The 14,873-nt window shown below is 43.0% G+C and overlaps 1 protein-coding gene across 2 annotated transcripts in view; it reads right to left on the bottom strand.

Annotated features, from left to right (window-relative positions):
* Window positions 1–14,873, bottom strand: part of FBLN2 (fibulin 2) — a 138,752-nt gene that overhangs the window by 30,356 nt on the left and 93,523 nt on the right. For both annotated transcript variants that reach the window (XM_088662212.1, XM_088662213.1), the window contains 2 exons: window positions 3,818–4,024; window positions 255–365 (listed from right to left, as the gene is read on the bottom strand). In XM_088662212.1, the coding sequence (XP_088518338.1) occupies window positions 255–365; window positions 3,818–4,024 (318 nt within the window). The remainder of the gene's footprint in view (window positions 1–254; window positions 366–3,817; window positions 4,025–14,873) is intronic.

Below are 14,873 nucleotides of genomic sequence, written 5' to 3'. Positions count from 1 at the left end.
ACCATGTACAGCTGTGTTGCCTCAACAGCCCTAAATAGATAGTATGAAATAACCTTGAGTTCAGAAGCTAACCTCGAATTACCTCAGCACGTTACCTTCTGAGATTCTGTCCGTCTCTTGCTCTCTTCAGGCTAATACTGGAGGCAAGCAATGTGTGGACGTGTGTTGAAATCAAAACAACCGAAGAAGCTTTTGAATGTACTGCAGACTTGTAAAAACAATCTCAAGTCTCCACCTTGCCTATTTAGACATACCTTTACACTTCTCTTCCTCTTCGTTGATGGTTGCAGGCTGGATATTCAAGGCTTCTGGAGCAATAGTGGCTTTGTCCTGTAAGGCAGTATTTGGTCCATCTTCTTCAAAATCTATACATTTATATTATATAAAAAGGGAGGGAAACAACTTTAATTTGCTTCATATATATCTCAGTGACCACAGGGACATGAACAGTAACTAAACTATTATTTGTGGCTTATAAGGAAACACAGAATGCTTCCAGACAGAGAGCTGATGTTGTAAATGGATTGTTTAGGTCCAATTTCACTTTGTTTGGTATGTAAGGTCCCACATACTCCTGCTTTTTCAGTAATCCTATTCATGGTTGTTCCATTGCTTGCGATCCACACCAGTGGGTGAAGCTTTGTCCATTCCTCGCCTGCTCATTGAAAATTGGCTAAAGACAACTACTGTACAGTCATATTTGAGAAGGGAGGGATAAACATTTCTTTGTAAGGATACAAAGATAAAATGTAAGGATACATTTGTGACCGTATAATGATATTTTGAAGATATTTGTCATTATGATTGCTGACAAATATGTTTTCTGATCAAATGATGGGTATGGTCCATTCGAAGGGGAGCACTGGAAAATCCCATTGAGTTATTTGGAGTTATTCAGGAAGTGTTTAAACCTCTTCCATTTGTTGTTGTTGTTTAGTCGTTTAGTTGTGTCCGACTCTTCGTGACCCCATGGACCATAGCACGCCAGGCACTCGTGTCTTCCACTGCCTCCTGCAGTTTGGTCAAACTCATGTTCGTAGCTTCGAGAACACTGTCCAACCATCTCGTCCTCTGTCGTCCCCTTCTCCTAGTGCCCTCCATCTTTCCCAACATCAGGGTCTTTTCCAGGGAGTCTTCTCTTCTCATGAGGTGGCCAAAGTATTGGAGCCTCAGCTTCAGGATCTGTCCTTCCAGTGAGCACTCAGGGCTGATTTCCTTCAGAATGGATAGGTTTGATCTTCTTGCAGTCCATGGGACTCTCAAGAGTCTCCTTCAGCACTCTTCCATTTACAACTGTGTTAATTAAGGTTCTTAACTTTGGGTGGATGCTACCCATGTTTTAGCATCTCAAAAGTGTATTTTTCTTCTATTTGAAAGCATACACATATATTAGACACAGATGAATATGAATGGCTAGTCATCACTAAGAGAAGGAATTACAGTGTACGTCCACAAGAATATTTGATATGATTTTGTATAAATCAAGTTGTCCTATTTGATATTTAGAAGGCAGCTTGCAAGTATGAAAACTGTATTTGATACATTGGATCTCTTGCTGCAATTTAGTTTTGTTTGTAAAACAGTAAGAGCAGCATCTACTTAAAAGATAACAAGAGGTGGTTGTGGGGCAGGGGCTGCATGAGTTTCATATTTTGATTTAGTTACTTCTATTTGTCATAGAAATGTGAACTGTTTCACTTTAAGTGTGTGTCTGGCTTCATACAGAATACTACTCTGCTCCCTGCTATAGATTTAAAGCTGTGATTTACTTCCATCCATGGATATGATATATACTGGATGTCTGATTTTGAAAATGTGGGGCTGTTGTTACTATAAGAGGATTTTCAATAAAGTTTGCCAAGTAGTTAAGAAGTCCTAAAGCTGTAGGAGGATGAAGCACGATAAAAAAGGCAGGATAACATGACTCAGTTCTAGCCAAAGAGAATGCCCACATCCCACAAGGAGGGAGAGAGGTTCATATAGTCATGGTTTCCTAATCAGGACTGTCTATACAAATTAAAAACCAAGATCATGGCCACTGGTCCCATCACCTCCTGGCAAGTAGAAGGGGAAGAAATGGAGGCAGTGAGAGATTTTACTTTCTTGGGCTCCTTGATCACTGCAGATGGTGACAGCAGTCATGAAATTAAAAGACGCCTGCTGCTTGGGAGAAAAGCAATGACAACCCTAGACAGCATCTTAAAAAGTAGAGACATCACCTTGCCGACAAAGGTCCATATAGTTAAAGCTATGGTTTTCCCAGTAGTGATGTATGGAAGTGAGAGCTGGACCATAAAAAGGCTGATCGCTGAAGAATTGATGCTTTTGAATTATGGTGCCGGAGGAGACTCTTGAGAGTCCCATGGACTGCAAGAAGATCAAACCTATCAATTCTGAAGGAAATCAGCCCTGAGTGCTCACTGGAAGGACAGACCCTGAAGCTGAGGCTCCAATACTTTGGCCACCTCATGAGAAGAGGAGACTCCCTGGAAAGGACCCTGATGTTGGGAAAGATTGGGGGCACAAGGAGAAGGGGACGACAAAGAACGAGATGGTTGGACAGTGTTCTTGAAGCTACGAACATGAGTTTGACCAAGCTGTGGGAGGCAGTGGAAGACAGGCGTGCCTGGCGTGCTCTGGTCCATGGGGTCACGAAGAGTCGGACATGACTAAACAACTAAACAACAACAACAACATACAAGTTAAACAAATTGAAAGTTATTTGTACTTTCCACATCTCTTCCCAACCCCCACCTTCCAACCACCTTCTTATTTTTAGTGATGGGTGAGGAAATTACACACCGCAAACATTTGAAAAAAAAAATCCCGACAGTGGACAGAGTAAGCATAAAAATCCGAACCACCATGCTGCAACACATGTTTTTATGAATGCAACATCGCTGCTGGAGGGACTGCACCTAAATCCTGCTGGTTATCCCCCTGAAAAACTAATGAAACATGATTTTTTTTCTAAGAAAAATCACAACCTTTTTGTAGCGATTCTGCTGGAGTTTTCCAAAGGGAAAATAAGAAAGAGAAAGGGAGGGCGGAGAGGAAAACGTAAGGGGTGTTTTTTTTGCAGCAAGAAAATAAATGACTGGAATAGCTTTTGAAAAAGAAAATGTAAGGCTGGAAGCAGTACAAGCGAAAAGATCTTTGAATCAACCTGAGTTGTAATCAAGGACTGGTGTGGCACCAAGTATTTTGGAACCCTGGATGAGGAAATCTTATTGGCCTCCCATTCCTGCAGAAGCCAATGGAGTTATGCTTGCTGAGGAATTTAACCCTCTGGAGCCTGGGGCACCTCCATGCATACTATTGCAGGTAAACAAGCCACCGCCATTGCTAAATTCATACCCCCAATGAAGAGGCCTCCGATAAGGCCAAATATACCTCCAATGCATATTTGATGTCTCGTGAGACCTTAGTCATTTGCCAACGATCCCTCCTCTCTGCCCACAGGAGTTGCTCCCGAGTGATTCTCATGTGCCACTATACCCATAGAATTCATGCTCTCTTCAGCCAGCCCAAGAGCTGTTTGCTGTGCTGGATGAGCACCCTTTCTGTTGGGGTTGGAAGACACTGGATGTGCAGAGCATCCCCACACACCTTTCACAGATGAAGGTTTCATAGTACCTCACACACAAGACTCTTCAATGGACGCATTTCATACATTTGGTTGAAGATCATCAAGTGATTACAGTAACAGCTGATGCATATGTACATGTGTGCTGGCAGATTAGGAGGGGCTAAATATGAGAGTAAACCTATTGTAGTCAGACCCAATGCACATTTCCCCAGTGTGTCTTCTTCTCACCTGGATTGCAGCTGAGTCCATCATCCTGCAGAGTAAATCTTGGGAAACATGAGCACTTGTAGGATCCCACTGTGTTGATGCAAAGGTGTTGGCAGAGCTCTCCAGGATAGGCAAGACACTCGTCCAGGTCATCTCCAGGTAAGCTGTTTGACAATTCAGCTTCATTACTGATCGACAAGGCTTCATGGTGATCCTCAAACTCTGAAACTGTCAACATGTCCAAGCCATTAGTAAAGGCAAGGGGAAATGCATGTTCTTTATATGCAGATTACATGACTTTGAGCACTGTATACATTAGTGAAAAACCCATCAGTCTGACAGGCTGTAACTGGGAGAGTAGGAATAACCTTACTCCCATAGCTTGACTTGTCTCTGAATGACGATGGTAGCAGTAATTCATCTGACAGGTAGACTTTGGGGGATACAGGCAATGGTATACCTCTTTGCCAGGGTTCCTGTCACTAAGTGCCATGGTGGCAGAAAGGGGAGCATTTCTCATGACAAGAGCCCTGTAGACACATCATAATAGGCTCCCTATGCTTTGATCACACAGAGCCTTCTAGTTAGCCCTGCAGATGTCAGGGAACGGTATGAAGACGAGGACTAGGGAATGCATTCTATGGCAGAACAGCTTCTCTCCGATGGAGAGCTGGAGGAGGGAAAGTCACCCTCCTTGTCCACAGCATGTTCAGAAGCCGAAAGAGAGACAGAAGCTGAACAGTTTAGGAGGAGTTACCCAGTTTTGAGATAATGACAAGAGAACCAGAAGGGAGGGGGCAGCTAGTTGAGACGTTGCTTGAGAGTGTTCGGGGACCCCACCACTACCATGGACTTGGAGGTCCGAACGTACCAGAGAGCAAAGGAGTCAGAGGGAGGGAGGAACTTCCCGCTGGTGCCCAATATGCTGCAGAATCAGAAGGAGGGTTTAGAGTAGCCAACTGCCCTCTTTGCGGAGAGCTGTGTATTTGTGCTTGCAACATGATACTGTAATAAAAAGACTATAAATCTATCAACCGCTTGTTAATTCTTATCTGTGAAGTTACCGAAGGGAGGGGAGGACTCTCCACGCCTGACAGTAGAGGACAGGAGGGTGCAGGCCACTGGGAAGCCATATTTAAATGTGTAACACTGCAGAAAAATGCAAAGAGGTGGAACGACACTAAGAACAGCGGGGTATGGATGGAAATAAAAGTGATACATTTCCTGAGCTTCAGATATTTTCTGAATGTACAGCACCATCTTCAAGATGACAAGAGCATACAGAAGCAGCAGATGGTGGCTTACAAAGGCTGAAGAAGAACATGTGCCATGAACGAGGCAAATCCAGAGGATTTCCCTCATTCACAGTGCATGCATGCAAAGTCCACAGTTGAGGAACATATTAAAACCCAGGAGAGGGGATCTGTTTTTAATGGTGAACATCTTGTTTCAAGTTCTATCTAGAGCCTTGCCTCTGGGCAAGCTCTGAGCATACATCCACTTTAGCACATTGGACAACTTAGTCTTAGCCCTCCTCCGTTCTGCTCTCCCTGCCACAAGGAGGAGGGGAGGAGGCTGGGCAGAGAGGAAGCCTAAAGGTTAAATGCAATTGATCACAAACCTGGGAGGAGGGAGAGCTCTGAGAGAGGGAGAATTGAACTTTAAAATGGCCATTGATTAAAAGGAATTGCTTTAGCTCTTCGTGCACAGCTCATTTGGTCAGCAAATGTGGAGGGCAAACAGAGGAAATAAAGGAAAACCTATTTGCCGGAGGGCATGCAGAATAGGCAGTGGCTGGTGTAAACTTCGGTCGTCTAGAGACAGATTCCATTGCACTGTGCCATTTATCAAGAAATGGACTTTATAGTGCATTACAGATGATGATGCAAAATGCAACCATTTCCAGGGGGTTAGCCATGTTGGTCTCTTGCAGCAAAAACAACAAAGAATCTTGTGGCACCTTAAAAACTAACCAATCAATTTTGGCATGAGCTTTGATGAAATATCTTCTAGTACTACTAGTAGCATTGGGGAAGGAGGGGGTGCTTTTTTCCTTATGCTTCTGTATTGTTAGTGACTATGATCTAAAAGAATAATTCTGGAGCATGATGGATGTAGCCAGAGCTGATTAAATTCTGAGCTGGTTCTTTGACCATTAAATAGGAAGTGCCAAGTGAAAACAGATGACCACAAAAGAATCACGATCATTCTATTGGTGTCCAAAAGTCATTCTTTTAGATTCATGACTAAAGTTCACACACAGACACACACAGACACACAGACACACTACTTTTTTCTGGGGGGGTGCAGGGGTACGCATACCCCTAAACATTTTGTGAATCTTTGTACTTTTGTCCATTTACAGTATTTATTTTTCCCAATTTGAACTATAAAATGGTGATTTTCTGGAGTCGAAATGAGAGTACCCCTAAACACTTTTTTTAAAGAAAAAAACTCACTCTCTCTCTCTCTGTGTGTGTGTGTGTGTGTGAGAGAGAGAGAGAGAGAGAGAGAGAGAGATTAAGGGAGAGATAAGCAGAGCACAAGACAAAATAAAACTAACTTGACACCCAGCTCACCTACCTCCTTTGAGCAAGGTACAAAGTTCAACTGTTATGCTTGGCATATAAATAAATCTTCAAGATGCTCTTGTAAAAACCACCACCCCTTTATTTGAGCTGGCAGATGAGTGGATGGGGGAGGCCCAACCAAAGGGGAGGGGACCAGGGGCAACATGAGGCTGGTCACCTGGGCAGGTAACCTTCAAAAATGGGTGCTTTGGGGTTACTTTGCCCAGAAAGGGGATGGGGTACAGTTCGGAAAGCTCTCCTCTAGGGATGCTGCTATCAAAACACAAGTCACTCCATTCACATTTTAATCAGAAGCACAGAGTGGGCGAATATCTCCTTTGCACCACTTCTCCTGAAGTGCACAGCATCTGATCTCATTGTACCTCTCCCCCTCTTCTTTCCCTTCTCTCCTGTGTCTAAATTTAGATTGGTTCCTCAAGCAGGGAATTGCCTTTCTTGTGTCATTCAGGCGAAGTGCCATGCACGCTGATGTTCCTTTGTACACAAGAAATAAACAACAACAACAGAGCTGGACTCACACCTGCCATTCTATAAATCAGTGGTTCTCAAACTTTTTTTACTCTGGACCACACTTTCAGAATAAAAAATTACTCGCACCACACCATATATTTTTTATGGATAAGAAATACATTGGAAAACACTCCTAGCAGTGTTTGATTCATAACATAGAACACAACTACTTCATAATATTATCACGGGACACCCAGAAAGTATAAAACAATGCAGCTGCACAGGAACATGAATCATTCCCAAAATGTAATGTTGGGTGTCCTTTAATCTGCCTACAACACTAGCCGTCCTCTCCTGCCACAGCCTTTTGAGAACTACTGCTATAAATGGAAGGGTTCCTCCCATTCATGGAAGTGAGCTGGATCGAGCAGAGGTTCCTGCTCCACAAATTGGATGTTCTCATAGTAGGTGGAACTTGCCAACTCTGCTTCCTCCCTAAAAACCCCAGCAAAGCCTCCCTTGATATTCCAGATGTCCCTTCAACTCCTGGAGAAGGCTTTCAGGGACAGAGAGGGTTACGGAGGAGAAGGGATTAGAGAAATCCCCGCTTCCACCAGTAGGAGCATCCATTTCATGGAGTGCCACCGCACACAACTGAGAATCCAAGCTATAATCTTCAACTTTACACTGCAATCCAAACCTCCCCAATGCTGGCTAAACTGGCCTTCCGCCACCCGTTACCATTTGAGCAATGCCAAGTGCTACTCTATTGACACTGCACTCCCCCTTTGGCCCACCACATGTGCAGATGTAGTGGTTGTGGGGAGTTCCACTAGCAGATTCCCTGCTGATGGGAGCCAACACAAGGACCTGAAACAGGGCGGAGCTGAGTCACCCTGGAATCCTCTGGAACTCACGTCAGTCTCACTGCCTTTTCATGTCAGCATCAGGCCTGATGGAGGCTTGATCATCCTGCACCCCACCTTCCACTATTTGGGTAGCGGGGCTACAGATGTCGTGATGTTCTCGTTTCTCACCAAGTCTCCACTGGTGGCGGCATTGAGATTAGGATTGCCCCTTTAGCTATTGAACACTAGGGAGAAGACTTCAACGTTCCCTATCATTTTACTGCATTTCCCATAAATATTTTAATGCATTTCTACGTCAATGGAGAGCCTTTCCTTTGCCACCTGTCCAGCAAAGAAGCACAGTCGCTCTCTTTCAAGCGTGAGTCACCTTCATGGTTTTGTTTTTAATGCAATGTTTGAAAATCCATTAATATTTCTAAGTTTTTGAAAATGGCTTTTAAAGGAAACAGACAGAAACAAGAAGCTAAGAACATTTCAATAAAGGGGAAAATGGGGGGGGGCAGTAACAACAGACATTGTACAAGTTGCTAATAATATATAAATAAATATCAGCCTCTGAAGGGTAATGATATATTAGGCAGAAATTGTTCGCATTTCCCCAAAGCAGCTACAATCCAGGAGGGAGGAATGTGTTTGCTTCTGATAAGCTCAGCATTGCCAGTGTAAGTGACTAATCAGTGTTTTGTTACCTTTTTCCTATTCATTTCTTTTTTTGTGGCTTGCCAGTGGTTTGAAGTGGAGTACAGAAATAGCAAGGATAAAGAGGCAGGTATCAATTTACATTTTGACCTGGAGAGTTAAGGCAGGTCTCAGCTGATTTGAGATTTCTTTTATTCCTGTGGACTCTGCCTGAGTACAACAGACAAAAATGTTGGGTCAGGCTGTGCAGCTGCACAAGAAGCATCTCTTTCAGAAAAAGCACGTAGCTCCATAACACACATAAGTGTGTTCTTTCTAAAAGAAAGAAGATTCCACTTAAACATTAGGAAGAACTTCCTGACAGTAAGAGCTGTTCGGCAGTGGAATTTGCTACCAAGGAGTGTGGTGGAGTCTCCTTCTTTGGAGGTCTTTAAGCAGAGGCTTGACAGCCACCTGTCAGGAATGCTTTGATGGTGTTTCCTGCTTGGCAGGGGGGTTAGACTGGATGGCCCTTGTGGTCTCTTCAGCTCTACGATTCTATGATTCTATGAAGTGTGTGAACATTAGCAAATAATAAAAAAATGTTATCTGCTCAGGCAGTGCCATCAGCTTGTTGTTGTTGTTTAGTCGTTCAGTCGTGTCCGACCCTTCGTGACCCCATGGACCAGAGCACGCCAGGCACTCCTGTCTTCCACTGCCTCCCGCAGTTTGGTCAAACTCATGTTCGTAGCTTCGAGAACACTGTCCAACCATCTTGTCCTCTGACGTCCCCTTCTCCTAGTGCCCTCCATCTTTCCCAACATCAGGGTCTTTTCCAAGGATTCTTCTCTTCTCATGAGGTGGCCAAAGTATTGGAGCCTCAGCTTCACGATCTGTCCTTCCAGGGAGCACTCAGGGCTGATTTCCTTAAGAATGGATAGGTTTGATCTTCTAGCAGTCCATGGGACTCTCAAGAGTCTCCTCCAGCACCATAATTCAAAAGCATCAATTCTTCGGCGATCAGCCTTCTTTATGGTCCAGCTCTCACTTCCATACATCACTACTGGGAAAACCATAGCTTTAACTATACGGACCTTTGTCGGCAAGGTGATGTCTCTGCTTTTTAAGATGCTGTCTAGGTTTGTCATTGCTTTTCTCCCAAGAAGCAGGCGTCTTTTAATTTCGTGACTGCTGTCACCATCTGCAGTGATCAAGGAGCCATCAGCTTAACAAATATCAACTATGCATTCACCTGCACCATAATTCATATAAATATAACCCTCCCCCTCTCTTCTCTTCCTACTCACAGCCTTTGTCTATAATTTTTTGAGAATTCCTGGAGAACAGGTGAAGTCCCTGCAGACTGGAGGTGGGCAAATGTTGTCCCCATCTTCAAATAGGAGAAAAAAAGAAGACCCAAGTAACTATCAGCTGGTGAGCTTGACACTGATACTAGGAAAGGTCCCAGAGCAGATAATTAAACAGTCAGTCTGTGAGCACTTAGAAAATGATGGTGTGATTACTAAGAACCAGCATGGGTTTTTCCACAAACAAGTCATGCCAGATGAATCTCATTGCTTATTTTGATTAAGTTGAAAAGTTGGTGGATCAGGGGAATGCTGTGGATATAGTATATCTTGATTTCAGTAAGGTTGTTGACAAAGTTTCTTGTTCAGGCCAAACCTGGAAAACTGTGTCCAGTTCTGGGCACCACAATTTAAGAATATCATCAATAAGCTGGAACATGTGCAGAGGAACATGTCACATAGAGGATGGAACAAGCTTGTTTTGTCCTGTGGACCTGAACCAATGGATTCAAGTTACAAGAAAGGAGTTTCTGACTAAACATCAGGAATAACCTTCTGATGGTAAGAGCTGATTGACAGTAGAACAGATTCCCACAAGAGATGATGGACTCTCCTTCCTTGGAGGTTTTTACGCCATTACTTATATTATATCTTTCACCACCACATATCCAATTCAAATCTATTAACTAGTTATCCTTTATATTCTATTTAGGTTATTCTCATTGTGCACTTTTATGTCAGTCCTGCTAATGATTTAAGCTGATAGGAGGAGGAGGAGGAGGAATTTGATATCCCGCTTTTCAGTACCCGAAGGAGTCTCAAAGCGGCTAACATTCTCCTTTCCCTTCCTCCCCCACAACAAACACTCTGCGAGGTGAGTGGGGCTGAGAGACTTCAAAGAAGTGTGACTAGCCCAAGGTCACCAAACAGCTGCATGTGGAGGAGCGGAGACACGAACCTGGTTCACCAGATTACGGGTCTACCGCTCTTAACCACTACACCACACTGGCTCTCTCTCAGAAGAACTGGATTGATGCAATCAGACAGCTTGGTTCCAATGGACTCCATTCATTTGTTATTGGCACACAAAAAGGAATTATATGGTAGGATGTTATAAAAGAATATATTTTAGTAACTTTGACAGTATTTTTTTTCCAGAAAATTAAAAGAAGCAAGTAGCTTGTTTATCTATTTTTATATATGTATACAATATAGCAGAAGACCCAATAATCAATGTCTCAAAAGCTATGTACAACCCTCTAAAATCTGTGTAGAGTATCTGAAGAAGTGTGCATGCACACGAAAGCTCATACCAATGACAAACTTAGTTGGTCTCTAAGGTGCTACTGCAAGGAATTTTTTTTATTATGTTTCGACTACGTCAGACCAACACAGCTACCTACCTGCCTCTAAAATCTTGATATACATCACCTTATGGTGAAGCTATAAACCCTCAGTGGTGACCACAGAGGCACAACATCTCACTGAGAGTCAAGCAAAGCAACTGACAAGAAATATTACGGAAATATTCCTTCCACCCTCTAAAAGGTCCTATGAAAAGCTTCACAGTTAAATGCAAATCAGATGCTTTTACTCCTGGCCAGTTAACTTAATCTCCATGGCCACTGAGATGAGGAATTGAGATTGATTGACTGGCGGTTAAAGGGCAAAAAGTCATTAGTTGCGGAAAATAATCAAGTATCCTGTTGCCCAACTCAGACCAATATAACAGCTGTGCACATTCCTGGTTTAGTCAGTCCTGGCCATGATCTGACATGCATTATTTACATCTCATAGAATCATAGAATTGTAGAGTTGGAAGGGACCCTGAGGGTAGTCCAACCCCCTGCAATGCAGGAATCTCAGCTAAAGCATCCATGGCAGATGGCCATCCAACCTCTGCTTAAAAACCCCCAAAGAAGGAGAGTCCACAACCTCCCGAGGGGGTCCATTCCACTCTTGAACAGCTGGACTATTATCTCCACTAGACTATTATCCTATGCTCTATAAGGGGTTGCTCTTGAAAACTTCAATCAGTGGAGATTACTGCTGCTAGACTCTTGATTGGGACCTTGGGATCATGTGACCCCTTTATTTTATCAGCTGACTGGCTGCTGGTTCATTTCTATGTGCAATTCAAGGTGCTGGCTGTATTCTTTGAAGCCCCAAATAGCTTAGGACCAAGCTTCCCAAAGAACGGCCTCTTTCCATGTGAATCTGCTGGTCCTTTAAGATCAGTTGATGTGGCCCTCTTAAGCATGCCATTGGCTTCTGTTGGCAATTTGTGAGAGGGTTTTCTATGAAGCACCACCCCACATGTGGAACTCCCTGCACCAGGAAGTCAGGCCAACCTTCATCTTTACCTGTGTCCTGCTAGCAGCTGGAGACTCCCATCATCCTCAGCCAACATGGGCAATGGAAAGGGATCGTGAGAGTTGTAGTTCTCCAGCATATGTAGGGCTACAGGTTCCCCACACCCATTCTGTAAACCCGTGTTTCCAAAATTGGGTCTCCAGCTGTATTGGACTACAATTCCCATCATCTATGACCACTGGTCCTGCAACTAGGGATGGTGGGAGTTGTAGTCGAAAAACAGCTGGCGACCCAAATTTGGGAAACACTGTGTAGACTAATCTGTGCTTTTATTAAATACTTATTTTCCCTAATAGGTGTGACTGCAATAAAACTGCATCACACACTTAAGAGAGGCTTTGTTTTGAATCTATGTGAGTTTCAATCTGCTAACCTCCTTCTCTTAAAAAAAGGGGGGGAGGATTCATTGAATATTATTCTCTCTTTACTGCATTACTCCCTGACATGGATTTTGCTGTAATATATTACCGTGCTCTGTTTTATGTAAAACCTAATTAAACATCAAAAATAATAGTGTAATGCATTAATTACTTTACGATTTCCAAAAGCATAATTTATGGAACATTAAACCAAAATAATTCAGTTACACCCATAAAGTAAGTGAATTTACACCCTGAAGGTAAAAAGAACAGGAAAGGGAAAAGGTGCAGAATCTCCATAGCGACAGCTGGAAAAATGGCACCTGCAAACGACTGGAGTAGACATAATTTCACCTGGAATGTTGAAACCTTTCAGCTCATCAACCCCATGTTTTAACAAGGCCCAACCTACTCATAAGGCAAATCTCCTCTTACCCTCCCTCCCCCCCAGGCACTGGGCATTTGGAAGGTCCCATGCCACCAGCTGCCCTGTGCAAATGCTTTTGTTTTCTCAGCTAGCTCTCTTGCTACTTCCAGCCAAGAATGAAATTGCTTACAATTACTAGCAATTACAGGGAGCACTCTCAACAGAAGTCGGAGAAGAAGAAAGGGGGTGCGTGCACACAGTCCAGGAGGATCTGCTCGAAATGATTGTTTGGGCAGATCAATGGACTAATTTCTTTTATAATAGCTTTTATGCTGTAACCAAGTAGCAAATGTTATTGATTTTGTGGAGTGCCTGTCATTTAGGCAGGCAGAGGATGGGAGCAAAGAGGGATTGTGGATCACAGAGTCCCTAAAAAAGGGCAGAAAGGAATAATGCAATTCTATGTGGGTGGCACACAGAGATGCAAATCCCCCGCTCCCTGCGTCCACACAATAGGATCATTGTCCACAGAGGATGGGCTGTGTCCCAGAAACATCCATCCTTCCCCTTTATCTGTGTCAAGGAGAGAATTGGGGGGGGGCAAAGAAAACTAGTGTTTATGTGAATTCCTACATCTTACCAAGCCTTTTTTTTAGCTGTGAGATTATTTGGATTCAGGGTATTCTCCAGATACCTCTGAATTCCCTGGGCACCCTCTTCCCTGACATCAGCTTCTTAGATGGAGCTCTGCCACTCACTTCACTAGTTCATGAAGCTCCATTTCTCTCCACTCTTGATTCTTGTTTTCTGGAATGAACAAAGCAGGAGTTCCAGATCCAACAGCTGCAGTTCAGGTTCCCTCCCCACAATAATTCTGTTTGTGTTCTGAATGAAGTTGCCTTCTACCCGGTCATGTGAAAAATTAATAAACATATCAGTTGAAGGACTGGAACTGCTGGACGTATGAGAAGTAACTGGAGATGAATGAATCACACCCAAGAAGTTGATTAAATGAGTTGTGCAAAATTACAATGAGAAAACAGGAGGGATGTGAATGCAGCTGATTTTAAAGCTTGATTTATATCTAATTATTATTATTTTCTTATTAAGTTTTATTGCTTATGATCTCCCCTTGCTCATACAGAGCCCAAGGTGGCTTACATCATCTAAAACCACAGGCTTAAACAATATAATTAAAACCACAACCTAAAAAAAAAAGTAATCAAAGTGTAGAACAACCAGTGATACAGTTATAGCAAACGGGTCTCTCTTACTATGTCACAAAGGCCTGCAAAAACAAATAGATTTGGAGGTGATTCCTGAATGAAAATAGCAGGGAGACAACAGAAGTTCCACAGAGAGGATGCCACCACTGAGAAGGCCTTGCTGTGTGTAGGGCAACCCAGCGTTACATTCACCAAGGGATCCACAACCAGCACCAGCACCCCGACTACAGAACTCAAAACTTTGTTTGGCTGGTACTAGGGCAAGCTTGTTCAGGACTGTGCATGCTAGTATTGGCAACCTGAAATGATCTAATAAAATGGTATTATCGTGAACCGTATTTTAGTTTATGCATGTAGCCTGAATCCACATTTGCCAAGGGCAAAGCATATTACCCCTCAGTCCTCACCTCCCAGGAAATTCGAATAAAACCCCAATTTGAGTTCATTGCTAAGATTTTTGTCCAAGTGGTTGTGCTGCAAGTGGTCCAAGTGCTGCAGGAAGTAAGATTCCTTGGATGTGAATTTCGTTTTTTGGCTACAGGTTCCCTTGGCAACTCTTGCAACAATTTATTTTATCTTATTTCAACATTCATAGACCACTGATTATCCACTTCTTCTGGGCATTTATCAAGCAACAGGGTTATCACTTGGTAACATTATTTCTCATGTATATGTGTAGTAATTGCATTGTAAGAAACGTCTGTTGATATTAGCTAATCTTTGATAGCCATTTCCCATTCAAACAATGTAGTTTGATAACTGAAATTTCCATATCATAAATATGGTTGTATGATTGGTGCAGATTCTCTTACAACCGAGTATGTTGGGGATAAATTTTATGGTGTCTTGTTTTATAATGGTAACTAAATGTATCTTGTTCCAATATGTGTTTATTTTGTTGATGGTGTTTGTTTAAT

This window comes from Zootoca vivipara, chromosome 2, assembly GCF_965207765.1.
Source record: "Zootoca vivipara chromosome 2, rZooViv2.hap1.1, whole genome shotgun sequence".
Lineage (NCBI taxonomy): Eukaryota > Metazoa > Chordata > Lepidosauria > Squamata > Lacertidae > Zootoca > Zootoca vivipara.
The sequence above is the reverse complement of the archived record's forward strand: the minus strand, read 5'-3'. Positions and strand labels throughout refer to the sequence as shown.